Raw genomic sequence first — 23,727 nt, 5'->3', positions numbered from 1 at the left:
TTAGGTGAGATGACAAACATTATCTCATTAGCTATAAGGGCTGAGTTGGCCCGTTGTAAGGCATAGTTAAGATGATATCCCTGCAACTCACAGTTTAGTTAAACCTACATGGAAATGTATTGGTAACATGAGCTGTGGTTTATAATTAGAACACATTATGCCTTTAGCAATATTTATAGAAACAAAGACCAAATTGCCAGCGCTACTGTGCTAGGCAAAGGATGCAGTCTGACGCCCCATGACGAGGAAAAATAACATTTGACAACATACAAGAACCATTGGGCATATCCATTGTATCCATTATTCCTGATGATAAAGACTTGGACCCTTATCTCCTGTTATAATTACATTACATTGCATTTATTTATAAAGCGCAAGCAGATTCCGCAGCGCTGTTACAGTCAGTAGAACAATTTCACATACAATAACACATACAATAACAAATTGGTGTAAAGGAGAAGAGGGCACTGCTCTTGCTCTTACAAACTAGTGGGTGGTTGATGGAAAAGTGAGACAATAGGAGAGGACTGCTTGGATTTGGATCAGCTGATCTGCTTCCGATGATGTGTTGAAGCTGTTAATTATTCAGATGGCTTGATTAGGATGATAGTTGAGTTACAGGGCCTCGAAAGAATCAGGATAGTTTTATGCCTATCCCATTCATGTTTAAATTCTCTCGCCTTGTTAACCACTTGCTAACGCAAAATGGCTGGACTTTCATACTACCCTAATATAAGAAAGGTTAGTCTCTATATGCCTTACCCAAAAAGCTCAAACCAAGTAAAGCGGAGAGGCTGCTCTTACTCTCCACGTGTCCCCTTTGATGTGGGAGGTGAGCTTATAGTCTTTGGCCAAAATAGCGTATTTATTTAATACAGTATTAAAATAATATATTATTTATAGTGAGTGCTGGAAATGTTATTTCATGTTTACCAAGTATAGTAAATTGCAGCTTAGATTGTACAAGAACTTCAGATTGCGCTGTTCCAGTTGAACTGACGTGTCTTTGGCTTTTCTGTAGGATCAAAACCCTTTAAGTGCAAGATATGCCACTTTGCCGCCGCTCAGCTTGGAGATGCCAGGTACCACGTTAAGAGACATCTTGGGATGCGAGAATACAAGTGTCACGTCTGTGGGTGAGTAAATTATCACTGCTGCTGCTATTGATCACTCTGGGAAGAAAAGACGAGAAGATGTGCGCTTCTTCAGAATGCAAAACCAGTGCTCAGGATGGCTCAAATTATGCATGCGTTCCCTGCTTTTCATTGTCATGGTAAATTCCTTAAACACAGTTATGACATTTTTTCTCCCACTCCTAATCCAGCGCTGTGGATGAGCAATTGTATGGGGCTACAAGGTCAACTTGAACCTGTAATCTGTAAATTGCCTAAATTATAGGATGTTCCCTCGTATTACCACAGAGAACTGTAAATTCCATTTAAAGACATCAAAAATATATATTATAACTTGAGGCAAGGATCTACTTCCTGTCCTTTTACTTTCAATAGCTTTACGCTATTCTGCTACATATTAAGTTCTATTCACTAATATATGTTACATACTAAAATAACATTTGTATATGTGTGTGTGTGTGTTTGTGTGTGTACGTATATATATATATACACACACAGCAGTACGTCTTAGCAATGTACTATAAATCTTTTATTATTTTATTTAACTTTAATGTGTGTTTCCTTAAAAAAACATACTTTCTGGTTTTTGGAGTTTTTTTTCCCTTTTTGCAGGTTCATTTGTATTGTTTAATCGTCCTTCAAATATGCTGCATTTAAGTAGGCATTGAAACTTCTTAATGTAAAACTAATTAATTTCAGGGAAGTGTCTTTTTAAAGGTTTTAGATTGCTGTGGCATGTACTGTATATCACAGGACATTTGGAGTTGGATTTTAATACCCTTGTTCTGATTAAAAAATACACTTTAATGTTATTATGCCAGAGAAATGAACTGATATATGCATCATATAAAAACACTTTACGCAAACCTGTGTAACCTGCTGAAGAGGTCCTCTGGCTAATGCAAGCAATGCTCAAGTTCAATTATAGTTAGCACAATGCACGGGTGAATGGATGGGCTGATCTTCTCCATGTTAATAGGCTTTCATACCTACAGCTTTTACTTGCTGTGCAAATGCTCCGCTTAACTAGGTTTTATGGCAGAAATTGCAGATTTTGCATGACTTTAATATTACGCCATTGCTATTTTACTAGCAAATTGAGTCTGTCCTGCTATGATATGAAATATTTACATAAATAGATAGACAGACAGACATCTACTGTTCAAAAGTTTGAGGTCACTTAGATATGTCTTTGTTTCTGGAAGAAAAGCTTTGTATGTGAAAATAACATGAAATGGCTTTTCCATTGATAACCTTACTTCTTGAATCCCTCCCTGTATGGAGGCCGTCTGTGTCTTCCTTCGCAGCAGTGCTGCGTTGCCTATCAAAATTGAATAAATGCAAAAGCCAGCTCACCTCCCTATATATTCATCTGCACGGATCCGCACGGACTTGATGCGTGGAATGAACACAAAAAAAACCAAAAGGATCGATCCAGCACTAATTTACTAAATGAAGGCCTATCCCAGATGGCCTTCGGGCCTTATGAGACATTGATATCCTCGGCTGACATCAGACGCACTTTATGTGAATACACGTATTGCCAAAAAAGGCCGTGTTTTGTGACCTTTTCTGCAATATTTAGTGTTGGAGTGGCTGATGCATTTATTGCCCCAAAAGAGATAAAGTGTAGGCACTATGATATCGGCTTTAGCCACCTCTACACATTTATTCGTGACCCTGATGATGTAATTTATCTGCGGTAGGTAGTCATGAAACTTTGTCATTATTGTCTAGCTGCGAACATAGAACCTTATATTTGAACAGGGGGGATACTATTAAATACAGTATCTATTTTTCATGCAAGTAGATTATATACCAAGACTTCTATGAGAAATAAATGTCTTCCGCTAGAAACTTTTTTCTCTAATAAAAGTGTCTGTTTTGAACATCTGCTGAAGATTTTCCCCCGTCTTTCATTTCCTTCATAATAAAATGTATGAATTCAAGACCAGAACGGGTAAAGCACATGCCTCGGAGGTCACATCTTGGTAATGGATTGATTAAAAAGTTACGAGAATTGGTGGGTTGGCAAAGTAGCCATCAACATTATAAAAAAAAAAAACTCTTCTAAGAATGGCTTACGGATTAGAACTGTCGGTACATTAACACTTCTGACAATGTCAATTCATTATCATTGATGGCTAAATAATCTTGGGAATGCTCTGTGGACATATTAGTTCCTGAGCATAAGCAGCTCATGCAGCATTTCTTCATTAGCTTTAATTGCTATAAATTTTACCTTTTTAAAAATCCTGCTTTATAAGGTGAACTGATCTTTCAGGAACATTAACGCTGTAATTATGTCACAAACAGAAGGTCCTGCACTATGGCTTTTTGTAGTCTTTAGCTAATGTAATATCCTAAGGATTGTAGTGTAGTAGAAATTAAGGAGGTCATGGAAATTGACAGCGTTCTTCTACACACATATTGATTAAGAGAGGCAGAAGTGAACCTTTACTATTTTGTGAAACCTCCCACTGGAATGTTGTTGCCTGTCGCAAGTAATGTCTCGAACCATGATAACTTTTGATACTTCTTGTGTATTTTGTGGCATTTTCTTAGATTTTTTTTTTATTTATTTTTTTACAATATCAAAGTTTTTGCCCACTTCTAATTTTGATCTTTCTCATTCTAAAAAGATGCGCTTGTTACCAGCCTGACAGTCTTATTTAGAGTGCAGTTGAGTGTATTGATGACTGAAGTATAGAGCATGACTTCTAGGAGCAGTCTTTGGTAATGGCCATGACTATGAGCGTTTGCTGCAGCATTGTAGTTGCAGTTCCTTTCACTATTCATTCCAGATTATTTCATCTTTTTGCATCAATCATAGTTTTTTTGCTTCAACCATTGTAGTTTTTTTTTTTTACTTAAGTTTTCAAACTATAAGATTTGAAATTATACCTCAACATAGGTAGTATTAAACTAAATTAATTTTCCTGCACTATAATAAAATAAATAATTTTCTATTTGTTTCAATCAAAAAGAAAATTAATGCAAAATTATGAAACAATCCAGTAGCACATACGCTATAAATTAGGAATTCACTCCAAACGGCCCATACGAGTAAGATTCTCCAGCTGTATGAGCTATGTGGGCCTGGTACAAGGTCAGCCAAAATCTTTCAGCTGCTGCAGAAGCTCGCAGGAGCTGCATAATCTAAGGTAAACTGAGGAATATTTTAGTGCTACACTGTGCTAAAATCTCCCTATATGCCTCTTCTGTAATGGCTGGTGTAGACAATTGGGTATGGCTACAGGCGTGATTAAAACTTTTGATTTTGCAGTTGATTTAATTGAGTGAGGAATTTGGAAGAATAATACATTTTATCAGTGTAAATTAATTTGAGCAGAGCCCTCTTTACCTCTTGCTTCTGTAAATCAAATTGTTATGTTATGCGCTACTTGTTATGTCCTGTTTAAGCATTGTAGAGTGCTGGAGAATATGAAAAGCCGTGTTGCCCCATGATCCCCTCTCCTAGCAAGGAATACACACACAAGCACATATGTACTCTAATGTACACACTTACATACAATCGTGAAAAGGAAAGTAAACCCTCTTTGAATTCTATGGTTTTACATATCAGGACATAACAATCATCCGTTCCTTAGCAGGTCTAAAAATTAGGTAAATACAACCTCAGGTGAACAACATCACATGACATATTACACCGTGTCATGATTTATTCAACAAAAATAAAGCCAAAATGGAGAAGCCATGTGTGAAAAACCAAAGTACACCTTATGATTTAATAGCTTGTAGAATGATCTTTAGCAGCAATAACTTGAAGTAATCATTTTCTGTATGACTTTATCAGTCTCTTACATCATTGTGGAGGTATTTTGGTCCACTCTTCAGTTGCTTCAGTTCATTGAAGTTTGTGGGCATTTGTTTATGCACAGCTCTCTTAAGGTCCTGCCACAGCATTTCAATCAGGGTGAGGTCTGGATTTTTTTGTTGTTGTAGATTTGCTGGTGTGTGTTGGGATCATTGTCCTTTTGCATGACCCAATTTTAGCCAAGCTTTAGTTGTCTGACAGGTGGCCTCATATTAGACTCTAGTATACAGAATATTTGTGGTGGACTCAATGACTGCAAGACAAGCCCAAACCATCACCCTTCCACCACTGTGCTTGACAGTTGGTGTAAAGTGTTTGTTTTCGCCAAATGTGGCAGTGTGCGTTATGGCCAAACATCTCCACTTTGATCTCGTCTGTCTTGTGTTTTTTTAGCTGCAACTTTGCAAACCATGTTCTTTTTAGAAAGGGCATTCTTTCTCCTGGCAACCCCACCAAACAAACCATAATTGTTCAGTCTTTTTCTAATCGTACTGTCATGAACTTTAACATTTAACATGCTGAGGCCTGTAGAGTCTGAGATTGGGTAACTATTGGGTTTTTACAATTTCTCTCAGCATTGCACAGTCTGACCTTGGGGTGAATTTGCTGGGACATCCACTCCTGGGAAGATTGGCAACTGTCTTTAATGTTTTCCACTTTTGAATAATCTTTCTTGCTGTAGAATGATGGACTTTAAGTTGTTTGGAAATGGCCTTATAACCCTTCCCAGATCCTTGCTGATGTCTTTCCTCCTTGACAATGTGTTAACACACACCTGAATGCACCAGACCATTAAACAGCTAAGATGATCAATTACTCACCTAATTTGCAGCACCTGTCTGCTACTTAACATCTTAATTCCTATAGAAGCAGTAAGATAGACTTAGTTTTTTACACATGGCTTCTCCATTTTTGGCTTTATTTTTGTTGAATAGATCATGACACTTTGTAATATGACATATGTTGCTGTTCATCTGAGGTTGCATTTCCCTAACTTTTACACCTGCTAAGGAACAGATGATTGTTATTATGTCTTCATATGTAAAATCATAGAATGCAAAGTTTTTTACTCTATGACCCCCCTCAAAACTTGAATATTATTTTAGAAAAAAAGAAAAAGCCTTAATATAAGACTACACTGTAAGAAAAAAGTTTTACTAGCAAATATTAATTCACACGTAAACTATTTTTCCATATTTAATAAAAACCATGATTTCCTTTTATTTGCCAACCTGCCACCTAGTTATGTACACAGCTTGCTACTCTGCCCCCCGATATGCCTTATACCCCCTATATGCCACTCTGCCCCCCCAGATATGCTTTATAACCCCCTATATGCCACTCGGCCTCCCTGATATGCCTTATAACCCCCTATATGCCACTCTGCCTCCCTGATATGCCAATATGCCCCCCTGATAAGCCTTATAACCCCCTATATGCCTCTCTGCCCCTCGGAAATGCCTTATACCCCCAATACGTCACTTTGCCTCCCTGATATCCCCCTATATGCCCCTCGACTTACCGATGCATCCCTAGGCTTGTCCCCCGTAAGAAGTAGCCATATGGTGGTGCCTTTTTTCTGCATAGAGGAGCTAGACATTTTGTTAGGATACATGACATAATGACTTTTATCGAATATCAAAAGATATTAAATGAATATGTGGCTGCCTCTGCCAGAAAGCTTAACTTGGGCCATGGTTGGATCTTTCAGCAGGATACTGATCCAAAACACAAATCAATACAATTACTTTACAAAATGGCTTACTGACCATAATATGAAGGTCCTACCATGGCCATCCCAATCCCTTGACTTGAACCCTATAGAACACCTGTGGGGTGAACTGAAGAGTAGAGTCCACCAGCGTCAACCTAGGAATTTGTCCAGAGCCAGAAAAGATTCGGCAAAGAGAGGTAGCACAACTAAAAGTCTAAAGTGTGCCAATAATTGTGCCACACTTATTTCACAATTTTTGTATTTTTATTTTTTTTTTGCTTACCTTCGCTGTGTTTGCAATTGTTTGATGTCTATGAGAGCAGATTATTTTTGTGTATAGTTTGAAGAAAAGATCAAAAGGTTCAATAAAGGCAATTTCACATTCTCCTTTGCTTAAGAGTGCCAATATTTGTGGAGGGCATTGGATGTATGTATGTATATACATATATGTGTGTATATATATACAGACAAAATCAATCAACATCTACCTACTTATTTTTAGAAACATATTTAAGTACCGTATTTATCGGCGTATAACACGCACTTTTTAAACCAAAATACGAAGTTAAAACCCTACCTGCGTGTTATACGCCGATAAATCCTAGAGCTGCACGATTTGCAGCGACGTCTCCCTCACTTCCGGTCCTGCGGAGGGTGCGTGTTATACGCCGGTGCGTGCTATACGCCGGCAAGTACGGTACCTCTTTATTTTTTTTGGAGTGGGGGGGGGATCTATATCTGGAGGATACAACCATGCTTAATCCATATCCCACTTTCAGCCAGTTAGTAATACATATAAGTGACTGCTTATTTCATGTTGAGATTATTTATATATAAATTGTGTTTTGGGGAGTTTTGTTGCAAACTTAAACAAAAAAAAATGAATTATAGTAACAAATGTTAACTATCATCCTCATCTTTTGTTGTACAGCGGCTAATCCAGTCTGCATCCTGTATTCACGCCTGCCGTGCTCGGGTTCACAGTAACATTACATTTTAAGGAGCACTAAATTAAAAAAAAAAAACTTAATATATCCGGCAAAACAATTTTAATTTGTGTGGCACTATCTGGTTTTTGTGCATTAGACGCGATCTTTGTGTGGATGATTATAATGTCACTTTCTGACCTTTGCAGCTTGAATAATTGTAAATCATTGCTTCATAACGTGTCAGAGAATGTCTGTACCAAGCAATTAAATGGCAGAATATAATAGACCAAATTATTGCCTGTCATGTTTTCAACAACACAGTTAGTATTTGAGTTACACTTAATCATTACGTGCATTAGCAACTTCATTGGAATCCAGCTTGGGGCTGCGCATGAAATACATTACATTATTTAAACCTCTAATGGTAGAAGTCATTTATTTGTGTTGAAGTGTACAGCATGCAGAGTTTCATAAAGCAAGAAACACTTGAGAGCTTAATTTATCCAAATCAAAGTCGAAATGCAGATAAACACAAGTGGCAAAAATTAGTAATTTTTATAGGCTGGAAATATTTAAAAATACATAGTTGTGGGTAATTGTAGACAGCGGGAATAAATGAAGATTTCGGCTGGCTCGATGGACTCAAGCTGTTGTGTGCTTAAATCATCAAAGGCAGTGTACTGAATGTTTAACAATTCATAACGCACAGGCTGGCTACAAATTGGTCTAGATGGGAAAGACGTTTTGCCGGATGTTGTGGAAACATAAAAACCTTGGTTCTCTTTATAGCAAAGTGCTGTTGGTCTCTCAGGATGATATTTCCGATGGCTAAGGTTTCAATAAGCAGGTGACGTTTTTATATATTTCTTTTTATTATTTTTTTTCTTAAAAAGGCGGCCTTGACGTAGGTCGCATGAAAAGACGGATGAGGGTCGGAGGAATAATGGTTTCGCTTGTTCACCGAATAGACCCACCACTGTCTAGTCATATGTGTTGGTGTACATGCATAAGATGAAAGGTCAGTCTTCGTAAACACAGTCTGATCTCTTCTCTGTGCCTTAATGTTCTTTTACTAGCTGAATGAGCTGTATATTATTAGATTGACTGGCGTAAAAGGTCTTGCTACACTAGGCAACATGTGTTACTCCAGTTGCTTTGAACTTTAACACCCACAATGCCTGAGAAACATTGTATTTGCAGTTTTGTTCTTCGTTGAGCTTATTCATTGGTATATGAGCAGTAAACAGTTCTATACTGTGACTCGGAAGGTAGATATCACTAAATAACGTGTGGGCTGGCTTTAAAAAGCCGCGGCTCACACTACATTTTTACATGCTACTGGCCGCACGCTGCAGCACCCAATCCGCTGCTGGAGTGGCAGCTCGGGTGAGTATGTGGTGCTGTCAGCCAGTGTCTAGTGCTTGCCTTGTCTTTAAATACTGCTGTGTTAGATGCCCTTGAAGACCTTTTTTGTTGTATGAAGCAGCAGATCCTGAGATGGCCAGCAAATTGATTGCCATTGCTGTCAATTGTGCCTGCGCTGCCCTCTTTGCATCAGCAAACTTTGGAAACAAGACTCACCTTCAAGAAATGTGTGAGGGCTTTTGAATATGACCTGGCTCCCACTGGTAAAATTTGCACTTAAGAACAGCTCGTTATACTGTACTTTACCTAATCAGATGGCACTTACAATTCTCAGCTTATCTATTTAAGTACCATTTGCTTATGTATTGCATTCTCTATTCTGCAGTTTTCTTTCATATTTCTTCTTCTTCTGCCATACCTCTAGTTATTGCTGCCTGATTATAACCGTTTTTTGTGTCTCCTCCACCCATAGTTCCTGCACATGCAGTTAAAATGTGAACCCATTTCTGGCACATCCCATATGATATGATCTAATTATGACAATTTTTCATCCCCCTCTTGCCAAATACATTGAAGTATAATCCTCATACGCAATAATGGCACCAGAGAGAATTCCGCCTTCTGATCAGCTGTTGGACACCAGCTGAGTTAGAATGCGGGCTGAAAACCTAACTCGAGCCCTAAACTGGATGCTTGCTTTGAGTTAATGCTATGTATAGACTGTGTACTGATTAATGTCTGCAGTTATTGTTAAGGAAACATGTTATGTTATATATGTAAAAACATTTGTTGGAATGTAGTGGTCTATTTGTACAAGTGTGATAATGTATACTTTGTTACCTTTTCACTTACATTCTAGTTACATCTTTGTTACATTCTAGTTACGCCCTTGTTACCAAACCTTTGTTCTAATGTATACAATTTACCTCTATATGAAGGTGTGTTGGCACCTGGACCCCCTTATTTCCCTATAAAATATCTTATTTCTGAGAAGAACAGTATTTGGCATCCTATAGCACCAGTCACCTGCCATTAATAAGCGTTTGGTCATGTACCACTGCCATCGGGAGGCTAACATACCCTAATTTTGTGGATATATTTCCAGTAGGACCTATGCTTGTAATTCAGTCTAACTAGAATAATTGAGACACATTTAGATTATGTCCCTAAAATCTACCAGTCAGGTTGTGTATAGCTGCTTGGCTTTGCCCCTTTCAGCTTGGTGGCATGTTGGCTTATCTAGCATGTCACTGGTATAGATGGGTCTAGGCTGAGTTTAGTCCCGATCCCAAGGAAAATACACATACAACAGCTGCCGATCAAGTAAACAATATTTCTTGTTTAACCACGGCCATTTTTAAATAAAAGAAATGTACCAACGAAGCAAACCCTTTTGCTTCACGGACCTCTGTGAAAAGGGACATTACTTCATCTTTAGATCTTTTTGCTTACCTATTCGTGAAGTGCAACACCTTTCAAAACAAGCTACAAAGCGGGCTTTCATCCGTTTTGATCACAACTGTCTACTCCTTCTTTGGCCATGAAAAATGTTACAACGCAGGCAACGTGAAGTACATATAAAGCAAGCAAGCTTGTCTGCGACAGCTTTCAATTTGTCTTGAAGCAGAAACAAGTAATCCTCCAAAATTATGTTTGCCTGTCATCAGGATCCTGTTTGCCTAAAGGCAGCTTCACCCCACCCCTAGTTGTTGCCTTTCAGCTTGCATCTGATGGGCTATACGATGTAAGTACATGATGCTGATTAAGCGCTACTGCTTACATAGTCCAGAGTCATCACCATGGCTCTTATCTTTGGAGTAAAGTTGTTGTTGCTGCTTAGTAATCAATTGACTGGAGTTCCACCAATTTAAAAAAACCTCATCGGCGGTATGGTAGATGGGCTAACCATCTAGCATACTGGGCAAATGCCCCATACTTACCCGATCTACCAATGCAGTGACAGACTGGGTTCGGCAATGTGTGGCCTCCGGCTAGATATGTTTGGTCACACACACTGCATTAGTATAAAAATGTAACGCGTGGTTGTGTAAATCCAGCTGGCACTTGCATTGTTTAGCAGCCGCTGGCCTTATCGTCGTGCCCAGCCCTGTTTACCAGCGTACGCTGATTGGCTCAAGACAGACCAAAAATGTCACATAGTGAAGACAAAATGAAATAAATGCCAGCGGACATATACAAAACTTTTCCTGGTGGGCTGAAGCTTTTCTTTTATACTAATGTAACATACTTGTCACATGCAGAACATTTCAAAACAGCCATATAAGCGGCCAAACATAATAATTTTGTTTTGTTGTCCCAAAGAGCACGTTATTTTAAAGTTCAGGAAATAACGGGCTGTCTTTGGTGTTGTGTCATAACAGTTTTCAGTGTAATTAAATACATTTGTGGGTACGCAATGATTTTGAGCATCCTACGTTACCGGGCTACGCGGTGGGATTATTTTTGTAGTAGCCACTTGTGTTGTGTATGTTCTTGCTCACCCGCAATAGTAAAAATGAAACGGCATCTTACACCTAACACAAAAAACCTATTGTTGTTCCACAATAATGCTTAAACAAACCATTTATGTCTTTCTGAATTGTTTTAGCCCCGATGTGTAAGAGAGTGCTAATTTTATGCAAGTTCTGATTAAATCCTTGTTACTGTCATCCTTAAAGCTCCCATTAAAAAAAGGAAGTCTTTGGAAAATGACAGTTTTAAAAATAGACAAAATTGCACGTTAGTTATGAAGAGCGATGGAATTTATTGAGCCGAAATGTTTTGAAGGAGACTTAAGAATCTTGCACTTTGGGAAGAAGTTAATGACTGATTAACAACAGCAATTAAAAGATGAGAAAAAGGTATATAATTAAAATTGCAGTACTTGCTTTGTCAAGAACGTGTGTCATCTATTGTGTACTTGTTAAAAGCTGAAGAAAAAGAAACCAGCATTTAATTTCAGCCCCGTTTTGAAGGAGAGGCTGATAATTTGCCTGTAGATGCTTGCGTGAAGGTTGTAACTCATGTTTAAGCCAGACTGTGTCATTAGAAGTTCACAGCCATGTATTTTGTGTTGACAGTCATCGACAGAGAATATTTGGCAGTCAGAAGTAATTTAACTTAATTAATGGGATGCATATTTGATGGAGGAATAAAATATTCAGGCTCAGCAAAGTGGAAAAAAGGAAAGATTTAGTGGGAGTAAAAGGTTGAAGAATGTAATTTGTGCATTCATTCCGCTGCTTAGAATTATGAATTGTCTTGCCGGGATAGAAAGCAGCGTTGATCCTCCAATGGAAATGTGCTGTCCCTCAACAAAGAGAGCAATCTAGATGACAGTCCGTGATTTAATTGATGCCATAGTGAGCTTGTTTTAACAAATAGGGGCATCACATTATTTTGAAAACTCGTGTGGAGTGGTTAGTAACCGGATGGTTAAATATTTATTGTGGCATCAACGTTAGTCTATTGCTTGGGTCTATTAAGAGTAGTCTGGATTGTCACAGGCCTCTCGATTATGGGGTTTCTTTCTCACTCTTGAAGATTTTTTTTCTCTCCATGTGCTCTACTGGTTTGCAGAGTAATGTAATAAGTACTTTGCAGGAGCATTGATCTTTATGATGGTTTAACGTAAGCGTTTGTTCCCAGGTTTGAAAGTGTCCTGTTTTCAGCACTGTAGACGTTTCAGGACAGTCCAATTTCCTTTAGAACACAGAGATAATCTGTTCACCCCCCCCCCAGTGATAAGGTTCTACCTAATGAGATATATGCTCGGCATTAACACATATGAGTCCATCCCACCCACTATACCAGGGGCGTACATCCTGCGGGCCTCCAGCTGCTGCAGGACTACATCTCCCATACTCCTCAGCCAGCCCCTTAGCTGAAAGAGCATTATGGGAGATGTAGTCCTGCAGCAGCTGGAGGGCCGCAGGCTGGACACCCCTGCACTATACCCTCTTCTATATAGCTAGTCACACCGAGCATATTACACAATAGCATGCAAGGACAACATTTATTGTGTACCACCTTTGTTCTCACCACAAAGCCAGTCACTTTTACTTTAATATACCCCGTGCCTCCTATTGAGGCTATTTGAAACATCAAGGATTTTCTAGGAACAGAACGCACTGGGAACATGGAGAGCAGGTGGAGAAAAAAAGCTTAGAAGGTTCATTATAAAGCTAAACAAAACATTGTACAGTGGCCATACATATCCTTCAACACGGTATTCTAGTTTTTAAACCTCTTAATATAGAACCAGTCTTCCGATCCTGGAAACAAAGCAAGACTTTGTCAGAACCTCTTGTGGATTAAGGTGGCATTTGTTCATCTTCATCATTAGCAGAATTGACTGTTGACTGCCTATGAGATAGAGGGGTTTAAGTATTAATACTTTGTTACTTTGCATTATCCCATAGTAATTTTGCTTAACAAGTCCAACCAAATAATAACTTGCGTTAATGTGATTTGCATCATACCCTTAGTTTGTAAGATCCCGAGCGGGGCCCTCAAAAGCCCACCATTCCTTCCTGTAAACGCACCATAAGGCTAGATGGCAGTCTTACGGGCAGAGCTCTCAACTCTAGATGGGTCTATGTATTAATGTATATTTGTTATGTATGCGTTAACTGCCCCATTTAAGTTGTACAGCGCTGCTTAATTTGTTTAATTATAAAACCGATAATAATATCTGATGTAATGCTTTTGTAGGTGAATCAGCTGTATTGGTATTAGCTATTCAATCATCTGCAGTGATTCTGTATTTCGTATACAATGTGAAGATAAAGCGAAGACTATGGCTTATAGTACACCTCAGATCATACGCAAACAATGCGATGTATGTATGAAAAGCGATAGGGTGCAGAGTTAGAACTTTTACATTAATGGTCATTTAGCATGCACGAAACCCAAGGGCCGACGTTTCATCTTCTTGTAGATGTTAGGATCTTTTTTTCTAAGTGCACTACACTGGATTTTAGTAAATCCCCCAAAATGTATAATGATGGCTTCATTTACATATCAATAACGGGTCCTGACAATAAAAATGCTTCTACTAACCAGGCAATTAAACTTGATTTGCATAATCTGCGATAGCGACAACAAAACCGTTATGGCCTGTGGGAACCAACAATGTTATGGTTACCACATACTGGTATATCAAATCAAATGAGTGTCCCGGTGGTTCAGGCAATCGTTGCAGGGTACCTTTAAGAATAACAGGAACGTATTAATGTCGCGCACTTCCTGGAAATGTATATGTGTAACATCAAATAATTCTTTAGGAGCCTTACAGCGTCCTGTATTCAATATGCTTAAAACGATTCCGTTTTTATCATGGTGAACAAGCCCATCTGACAGGTTTGCAAAAATGATGCATGGTTATGTGTAAATCATATTGCACTTGGATGCAAATGAGATTATAGATCATTTTTAATAAAAATTGCAACTCATGCTCTGCGCATGTAACGTCTAATGTGTTATATATTGTTACACAACTGTGGGCTCCGGAGGAATTTATAATGGGAATTTTGCATTATCCCTTTTATAACACACCCTTCCGTAAAGTAGTATTTGTCTCAATCTTGTAGATTTGTCGCTTTGAATAAGCTTCTATACTTTGTATCCCTAAAATAGCCTTATTAGATGGCACCAGGCCTTGTATTGGAAACAATCGCGGATCAAATTGGCTAAATCGGGGATCTGCATACGAGTCAAGCAGATTTTTTATATGACTGTTACCAGCAACAGCGAGCTTCTCTTGCAAAAAGAGCAACGTTTGTCCTGTATTATTGTTTTTTCTCATTTATCTATGTATTATACAGCTGGTCTTACATAAGATTAGAGTAGAAGGTTAGTAACATTTATTACATTAATTATTTAATAATAATTATTACATGAATTATGACAATAGTTGATTGAATGAACAATGCATTGCTATCTTATATTCTATATATATCCTGAAGGTTATAATAACGCTACTCATGCGGTAAAATGGTTAATTGTTGCTGACACACTGGCCAGGATGGAAGGTGAGTCTAGGATTTTTGATGCACCGTGTGAGATGCCGCATTACTATGGCAGGTCAAAAAGTGGGATCACATAACACATCTTGGTGCGGTAACGAGCTTATCCATCTTACTTTATTGGAACCAAAAATATATCCTATGTGTTGCTAAATACGTTAATATGTAGTTGCCCCCCCCCCCTTTGCAGTTATAACATTTTCCACGGTTCTGGGAAAGATTTCCACAAGATTGAAGTGTTTCTGTGGGAATTTTTGCTCATTCATACAGTAAACCATTTGAGAGGTCAGGCTCCTACGTTGGACGAGATGGCCTGGCTCGCAATCTCCGTTCCGGTTCATCCCAAAGGTGTTCGATGGGGTTGAGGTCAGGGCTCTGTGTCAGTCAAGTTCTTCCACAACAAACTCATCCAACCATGTCTTTAAGGACCAGGATAAATAAGCAAGTGGCAAAAAACTGCTGTTTTTTTTTCCGCAAACCATTTCCTTATATGGTTATCTGCAGTATTTATGGGTCCACAAGTAGCGCTAGGAATAACGTACTAATATTGTCCTTTGCATGTACTTCTGTTATAGTAGCTAGCTGTATGAAATGTGACTTATGACATTTCACAAGCCTGCCTATCTGTGCATCTTACTGCTGCAGCAATAAAAAAAATTATCACCAAAAACAAAACAAAAAAAGGAAAAATAAAGAAACCTAAATAAAATAAAATCCAGATTATGGAAGGACAAACACAGTTGTTATAATCCCCCCGTATGGAAAAAATACATTAAAAACAAGAGACATATCCAATTTTGCTTCAGATAATCAAGACAGGTTAAAATACAATTGCTGCCAGCGCTGAGCTATCTCTTTTTCGACCAAAATGTTTGAGCAACGATCAGCCGCTTCAAATTCAAGAAGGTTCGTTCCGCAGACATATATTTCAAGCATATCTTTTAACACAGAGGCTTAACAAGTAGGGGAAGTGCTTTCACGTAGAGCAAGGGAAGCCGGATGGCCTGTCATATCATTTATTGATTCTACAAGCAGATAGCCGAGAAAATGTCTTTTTTACACCAAAAAAAATACCGATAGTAATTTGAAATAAATAAAAAAGTGAACAATGACTATGCAGTCTGCTGGTTTAATATGTGAAGAGATGTGAGATGATCGGAGATGTGCAGGCTTGCTGGGTTTTGTCATAAGTCACTCATTTTGTACGGTTTTCTTCTTGCATTTATAAGGTTTGTGCGTTGATTCAAAGCGCATCAGATTTGAAAAGTAAATAGAAAATAAAGCAGATATTGGAGACGTGTATTTTTTTTTTTGCTACGAGGAAACTGGTCACAATATTCAAGGGCTACTTGTTAACCAGTCTTCGAAATGCTGCTTGTAAAGTTACTGCTAATGGCAAAAACCTGTTAATCTTTAGCAGCGGTTTAAAGGGTTAATGAATAATTCTGTATCCTCGTATTTCTAGTCAAATAGAAACGAATAATGTAATTACTCCAAAATAAATAAAATACATAAAATAAATTTAAAGTCACGCACGTCTCTATCTTTCAGTATCATAGCTGAGGAATTGAACGCGTAAACAGCTTGAGTAACCACACATATTCTGGATTTTTTCGTTTGCTGGGACAGCAGTGGATTTAGAACTTTTTTTTCTCTCTTTAAATTTGGAACAATTAGGGCCTCTTTTTAACATCTACCTTCTGTAGCCTGCAGGGCAGAAAACCCACGTGGACACGCTTTCACGCCACTGTGTCTTCTGCTCTGTTGGACTTGGCCTAATCCATCACAGGAGTTTCAAAATATGTGATCTAGAAAACACTAAAATTACACGCCAACACCAGAATAAGGAAACTTGATTACAAACCCCCAAATGGTTAAAGAAAAAAGAAGAGGATTTGAAATATGTAACGCTAATAATAAATGATTAGCCTTTTCCTCAACGTGGCTCTCTAATCCAAGCAATTTTCAACCCAGAACCAAACGTATGCATTGCTGTAGGAGCATACAGAATGCAAGTATTTGGGGTATTCACATGGAGGTTCCACAGGTTTTTATGAATCCTGCCGTCTGCTCTAGAGCTTCGTGAACCTTGTCACATTAAGTTAACATTATTGGCTATATGCAATTTACCCTTTCATTCTGCACAACAACTTTGTTACATTTGCCGATTTGTATTACAATTTTATTTTACTTAATGAAATATAAGAAAGCCTTGTTTAGGAATTCCAGAAGTTGGAATTGCCAGTCCTGTAGGTTGTTGTGTTATTTTTTTTATATATTTAGTATTTTATTGTAGCAGGGAACTGTCTCAGACTCACCTCTGTTAGAAGCACTACCTCCTTGTTAAGTAAAGTTATATACTTTTTTTATTTTTATAGTGTTGTGTTGTTTCTGTGTTGTTTGATTCCCGTGTCATTGCCAGCAAAGAAAAGACACCTGTGGGAACTGCTTTGGAAAAGCAATTGTCATTTCCTACACCAATTTTTCATAAAAGACATGTTCATTCCCGAAACATAGCTATATTGCCCTAAAGAACCAGCTAGAAATGCCACGGCGCATTGACTCCTTCGGAACCGGCCGGGAGTGTTTAGCGTCGCATTGTACAGGGTTCTAGCGTTCAAAGGGTTAAAAATCCGCCAATTTCAAATAGTTTGTTTTAGGAGAAACGGTAGATTTTATTACGGAAACAAAACAAATAAAATGACTTAAAAGGAAAATAGGTTTGTGCTTTTATGTTTCCAAGACCGAAATGAAGGATAATGTTGCATAGCCCAGTTTTATGGGGAAGATAAGTGTTTGGTGCTTTAGTTTAAAATAATAATACCTAAATCTGTAGGCGCAAAGGGAAGAAAATGCTGATGGAAACCCCTGCATGGTGCTAAAACAATGGGTTATATACTTTTTGGATTAAGTAAACGCTTGATGGTTTATCCGTTGGCTGCTAAATGCTCCATCCCGGGAATGCAGCATTGGTTCACCGGTTCCTCTGCATTTAAACGCATACATCGATCATTTCATCCCCTTACAAACCACCAGGTTACGGTGGCGATGAGCAGAATTATTTTTTTTGTTTGCAGGTACAATAACAAATTTTGGTGTGGTAAGATAGCAAGAAATAAAAACTAAAACAAAGTATATTTTATGCATAGTGTCCCTCGTATGGACCTGGAAAGTGAGACAGGGCAGCCTCGGGCTCCATTTGCCCAGGGGAAGCAAAAGGCTGCTCCGTAGTAGTCGTCGGACCACGTCTCCTGGTCCTTAATAGGCGGAATAGTAGCAATGGCTGGGGAACTACTAGCTGGGTCACCCCAGCTTTAAATACAATAATGTTATTTTTTAAATTACTTACTTTATGGGAGTTAATTGAATGAATGGGAACTCGTGCTGCTTGATCAGGTAAGCAGAATCATGAGGCTACCTGAAAGCTCTGCTGTCCTTATTTGAGTCATCCGTTCCTCTAACAAATCAGGACTTGTCGCATCTGGATTATGCTGAATAAAGCCTTGTTAATTCCGGCCGAAAAGGTGATCAAAGAAAGCACTGTTCCCCCATAGCAATAAACAATCATCTACCTTTCTTTTTGCCTCAATTGACTACTAAATAATTGTATGTCACTTGAGAGGTTTTGTGTAACAAATACTATCCTTTGTTGCTAATAGAAGGATCACAGAACAGTACCATAAAACCTGGCTTTTAAATAACTCTAGACAATAAAACTGCTTAAACCTCTGAACCAAAAGGTACTTCTTAATAACTTAGACGCATGATCTGCTTGTGTAGGGTTGTCGGGACTGCTGGTGGAACCTAACCCAAATGTGGCGGTGTAGGCCACACGGATTAGAAATGTTACATTTGGACAGCTTTTTGCTAAGGCACTCAGACTGAGAATTTTAACTTGCCAACTACAGACAAGACCTAGCAAAGTAGTCTTTAAACTCCTAGAAGTCATTTTAAACGCACACAACAATTTGCCGTTATTTTTGTATAAATGAGAAAAGTTAGACTAGTTTCTTTAACCTTGCAAGATGTATTTCTAAATAATTGTGTCATCTTTGCTGCATTTATTTGACATATTTGTACACTGCTGCTTTATGCCGCCCAGTTTAGTAAATTATGAGCAATATCCTTTTCTTCCAGCAGATGGCGACAGTTCACCACCACACACACACAACCATGTATAAATTATTTCTTTAGCAAGTAAACTAAAGCATAATGTTTGATGTACTGTGAATGAGTTGACCTATACATTGTTCTTATTTCACTGAGCTCTCACGCTCAACTTTCATTGTTTTTTTGGTTTTTTTTTACATTTTCACCATTAGCTTTGTATTTGTGTGATGGTGTAACCAGTAACCCGTTTATTTGGTTTATAGGAAACATGTGATAAAAACAAAATACAACCCGGAATCTGTTAATGTGACGCACAAGTTGATTTAACAACATTCTTTTTTTTATTGCCATTTTTCTAAGTGTACACCTTTTAATTGGAACTTTTGTGTGCGCTCTGCATGCGTTTATCGCATATCCCATGGAAAATTGATTTAAAGTTCCAAATCATTAACTCTCTTCCCAAAATATTCTGTAACGTGCATGTTAAAGTACAAATCCTTTTTGGAATGAACAACTTGACGGCAGGTAAGAGCCCATCTCGCCCCATCTAGTCTGCCCATTTCCCTGCTTTAAAAACTCACATTCTCATCTTAGAGTCAAGTTAGTCATGTGCCTATCCCCTGTATGTTCTACCACTTCTGCCGAGAGGCTGTTCCATTTCCATCTACCACTCTCTCGGTAAAGTAAGAAGTTTGCATATTACTAGTTTAAGTGAGGCTGGTTTTACACCTTTTCAATTTTTAAATTAAAGAACCAGTTTGGGGAAAGACAGACAAAAGACAGACAAATTCACACGTGATCTGTAATGTTACAATCAAAGGACAAAACTAGTCCTGCAATGTGTGACTCTCCGTTCTAGTACTTAACATGATGGCATATAATTTAATATACTCTTTCTAAGCATATATTGGGCGAGTTTAACTAACTGTAAAATCTTTTAATGCATCAGGAATTGACACAAGCCTCGCCATTCTGTAGCAGAAAAGATGGAGATTCATTATGATGACAAACTCCCCTGCCATTAAACCAACAATTTTTGCTATTCTTATATATATATATATATATATATATATATATATATATATATATTTATTTTATAAAATTTTAACTCCCCACTTCAATGTTACACTGGCTCGTAATTAAGATCCCTTGTTTGTAAAAGGGCTGAATTAATTTCACTATTTCACGTCGTTTGGTATTTTGAGTTTTAATCGAAATAATCATTAAATAAAATGGTTTCCGTCTGTCTTATTAACCAGTATTTTCATATTTTTTCATTAACATTTATTTAAGAAAACAAAGGACCATAATGAGTGATTAAAATCTGAGAAACATTTCTGAAACGGCAAGTACTCCGATCTAGGAACCTTTAATTATTCTAGAACAGCATGTTACTGGCAAACAAGATAAATTATTTTTTAAGACAATTTTTGTTTATTTCAGACAACGTATTGTTTTCTTTTTATTAAAATGTTCTTTGTCCTTAAAACTTTTAGAAGTACACTAGTTGTAGCATCAATTTTCTTTTTTTTTTTTTTTTGGCAAGGTATCAGCTAATTTTATCCTGTGCTCTGTTTTAAAGTTCACGCGCTCTTCTTGTTAGTCCTTGGGGGATACATCGCGCCTTACGCTCTCCACGTCCCTAACCAATTTCCACCTTTGTCCTTTTTGACAAGGACAGATAAGGCTCACCCTTTGTGAATGCTAAGCTCCCATGATGTTTTAAGCTTTGTCTGCACCTTCATGCGCTTTGGGTTTTTTTTTTTTTCTTACTTGTGTGGTTTTTTTTTGGTTTTTTTTTCTGCATTAATGCAAGTATCATTTTCATGATTATCATGACGCTCTCTCATTTTTGTTTTATCCAAGAAAAATATACAGGAAGTTAAAAAATGATGAATAACTCTCATCTATTTGTTAAATACACAAATAATTATGTTGGATAGGTAGACTGCATACTCTGTTAACCCCTGCTTTGCCACGATGCTCACTAAATACACAAATTCATAATTTGTCTGGTACAAAGTCATCTGCCATCCGTAAATAACGCACAGATTGTGTTATTTTACTCGCACAGTCTTAGATTTTGGTAGCCTACTCTTAAAGGCCTTTCTCCGCACAATGTGACCCTTCCTTCCAAGAATCTGGGTATTCCTTGGCTACAGGATTTGCGTTTTCTCGTGTGCGCCTTTTAATAGTCACTGTTGGGAGCATATGTTACAGCTTCAAATACCCTGGGATTTCTGCCCTTTAATATTTGTTGTTTTCAAATAGCTGAACAAATGACTTGCCTTTAAGGAACAAACCCATCTGACCCCACTGCGAGAGCATGGACTGTAAATTTACAAAACGACGAGGGAACGTGCGTTATTACAATGTAAACAGGATCAGCTCTGATGCATTTCATTCTTTTTATTTATTTCTTTATTTCCTGGACGGGTTTAGCTGAACGCATGGGGAGATTTTAAGGGGTCAAATTCATCTGTGCCGAAAGGTCTTCAACTCACGGCTGATGTGTTTCAAGATCATAGAATCCTCTAACGCTAGAGCGGATTTTCCAGCAGCGCAACCCAGTAACATTGATACGATATTATGGCTTTAACCCTTTCAGTGCCACAAGGTGTGGGCAATGACCCGTCGCTACCTTCTTTAGAATAAGAAAAGGGACATTAATTAAGCCCCAAAGCATTTAAGACTTTGAATAATAATAAATATATATTCTTGAATTACAATTTAAAACCAAAAGTATTCTGAAGGGTTTGCAGGATATGCATTTGTGCTAATGCATTTTAATGTCCTGCAGAAACCTATCTGAAAATAAATTAAGGGGTTACAATGGGTTTAACCGTTGTATTACTGGATCTGCCGTCTAGTGAGCTGCTGGCCATGAAGGGGGGGGTTTCTAGTGACTTGTTTCCTAAGTAGTAGGTTAGCATGAGCCTCCTCGGGGACCACCTGACCAACCTGAAAACATTCCAGCCATGACAAAGGTGGTGCCTTGGGGGCAATTTAGGACAAGGTACAGCATATAGCATAAATCCCAGTGGCACCTTAATGAATCAGAGAATGGTAGAGAGGGAAATTTAGTATGTTAACAGTCTCAGCTCGATGAACATGACATTCACACTGAACTAGAATATCTTTTGTACGTCCCCCTTTAAAAAAAAATGAAAAAGAATCAAATACCTTTTTAGCCTTTTTTCCCCACATAATTCCAGATGTTTACTTAGTGGCTCCTTACTGAGCAAAACCAAGGTTCCCTCCCATAGGGGAAATACATATATTTATTTAAAGTGAGCTGATTTCCCCTACAAATTGCTGTTTTATTTTTATTATATACATTAGCGACATCAATCATACCAGCGACACTCAACAAAATGTCTTTTATTCCTTGTGCAGTATTAAGACTGCAACTCTGTTTTTCTTTACAGGCTATTGTAATAAGTGGCTATATATACAGTGTTACCAATAAACCAAATATTGTGTTCTGGGGGGGACACAAGGCAGGTCTCAAAGGCTGCAATGACAACCCTCTTCCTTTTCTTTTTTTTTTATTTTTGTGCAAACCAAAAAGCCGCCCCTCTCATAAATAATTATACACTGGATGGTGAATTTATTTATTTTGCCGTACATAGTCATTTCAGATATGATAAGGAATATGAGAGAACAGCTGTATGCTTTGCTAGAGGAAGTCACACAGAGCTAAATATAAGGGTTAACACATTTACTTTAAAGGCTTATACATAAAACGCCAGGGAGTGCATTCAATTAAATGGGATTGTCTTTTGTTCGATTGATAACACTCATTTACTGAACAATCACTTCAGTGGTCATTAAATATCAATAATGGTTATTGTATCTCTCTCAAAAGCATAGTGGCTCCTTCCACCACAATAATGTGTAACAAATATACATACTAGCCTTGAATAAATATATATGTATGTGCATATATATATATATATATATATATATGTATATACCGTATGTCTCTCTATAAATACATATATATATGTGTGTGTGTATATATATATATATATATATATATATATATAACAATTTTTTTATCATGCTTTTCTAATTATGACAATAACAAAACACATACTGATGCTGTGTTCTAATTCACATACTAAGTGCTTGCGAGTTTAGTTAAGATGATTATAGTAATTATAGGATAGGTATGGTTATATTGCCACCATTGCCTGTTTATTGCCCTATGAGTATTAAGGGAATTGTTCCTTATCAAACCTTTTTTTTGGAGGGGTGGGGGTTATAACTGAACATCACTATTCACTATACAACTTAGGCTCAAGAGTTTTTGTTGCAATGGATACAAATGTTTTTTTTTCCCCAATTTCTCTTGCCACTTCACACGTTCAGGCTTTTGAAGAGTTAACAGTGCGCATGTATCGTGAGCTATGTTGTGCATCTTTGGAATCCTATTTGTATTTGTTAAGCAATCAGCATAAATGTTTAAAATAACTGTTTTTGCATAAATGTTTGCAGATACATTTATAGGTAAATTTAGGAATATGACGAACACCTGAATCTATCTCTCCTGACAATAGGATGTCATTTTATCGTTCCCATTACTAATACTTCGCGTTTATAACACATT

At 37.7% G+C, this 23,727-nt stretch overlaps 2 protein-coding genes across 2 annotated transcripts in view; both read left to right on the top strand.

Annotated features, from left to right (window-relative positions):
- LOC128498071 (beta-Ala-His dipeptidase-like) overlaps positions 1-23,727 on the top strand; it is a 419,628-nt gene that overhangs the window by 46,277 nt on the left and 349,624 nt on the right. The gene's annotated exons all lie outside the window — the stretch shown is intronic.
- The window catches only part of ZNF407 (zinc finger protein 407), a 239,543-nt gene that overhangs the window by 23,868 nt on the left and 191,948 nt on the right, over positions 1-23,727 (top strand). Inside the window, exon 3 of the mRNA XM_053468365.1 lies at positions 1,022-1,136. Coding sequence (XP_053324340.1) covers positions 1,022-1,136 — 115 coding nt within the window. The remainder of the gene's footprint in view (positions 1-1,021; positions 1,137-23,727) is intronic.

This window comes from Spea bombifrons, chromosome 5 (genome assembly GCF_027358695.1).
Source record: "Spea bombifrons isolate aSpeBom1 chromosome 5, aSpeBom1.2.pri, whole genome shotgun sequence".
NCBI lineage: Eukaryota > Metazoa > Chordata > Amphibia > Anura > Pelobatidae > Spea > Spea bombifrons.
Note: the sequence above shows the minus strand (reverse complement) of the source record. Positions and strands in the feature narration are given on the sequence as shown.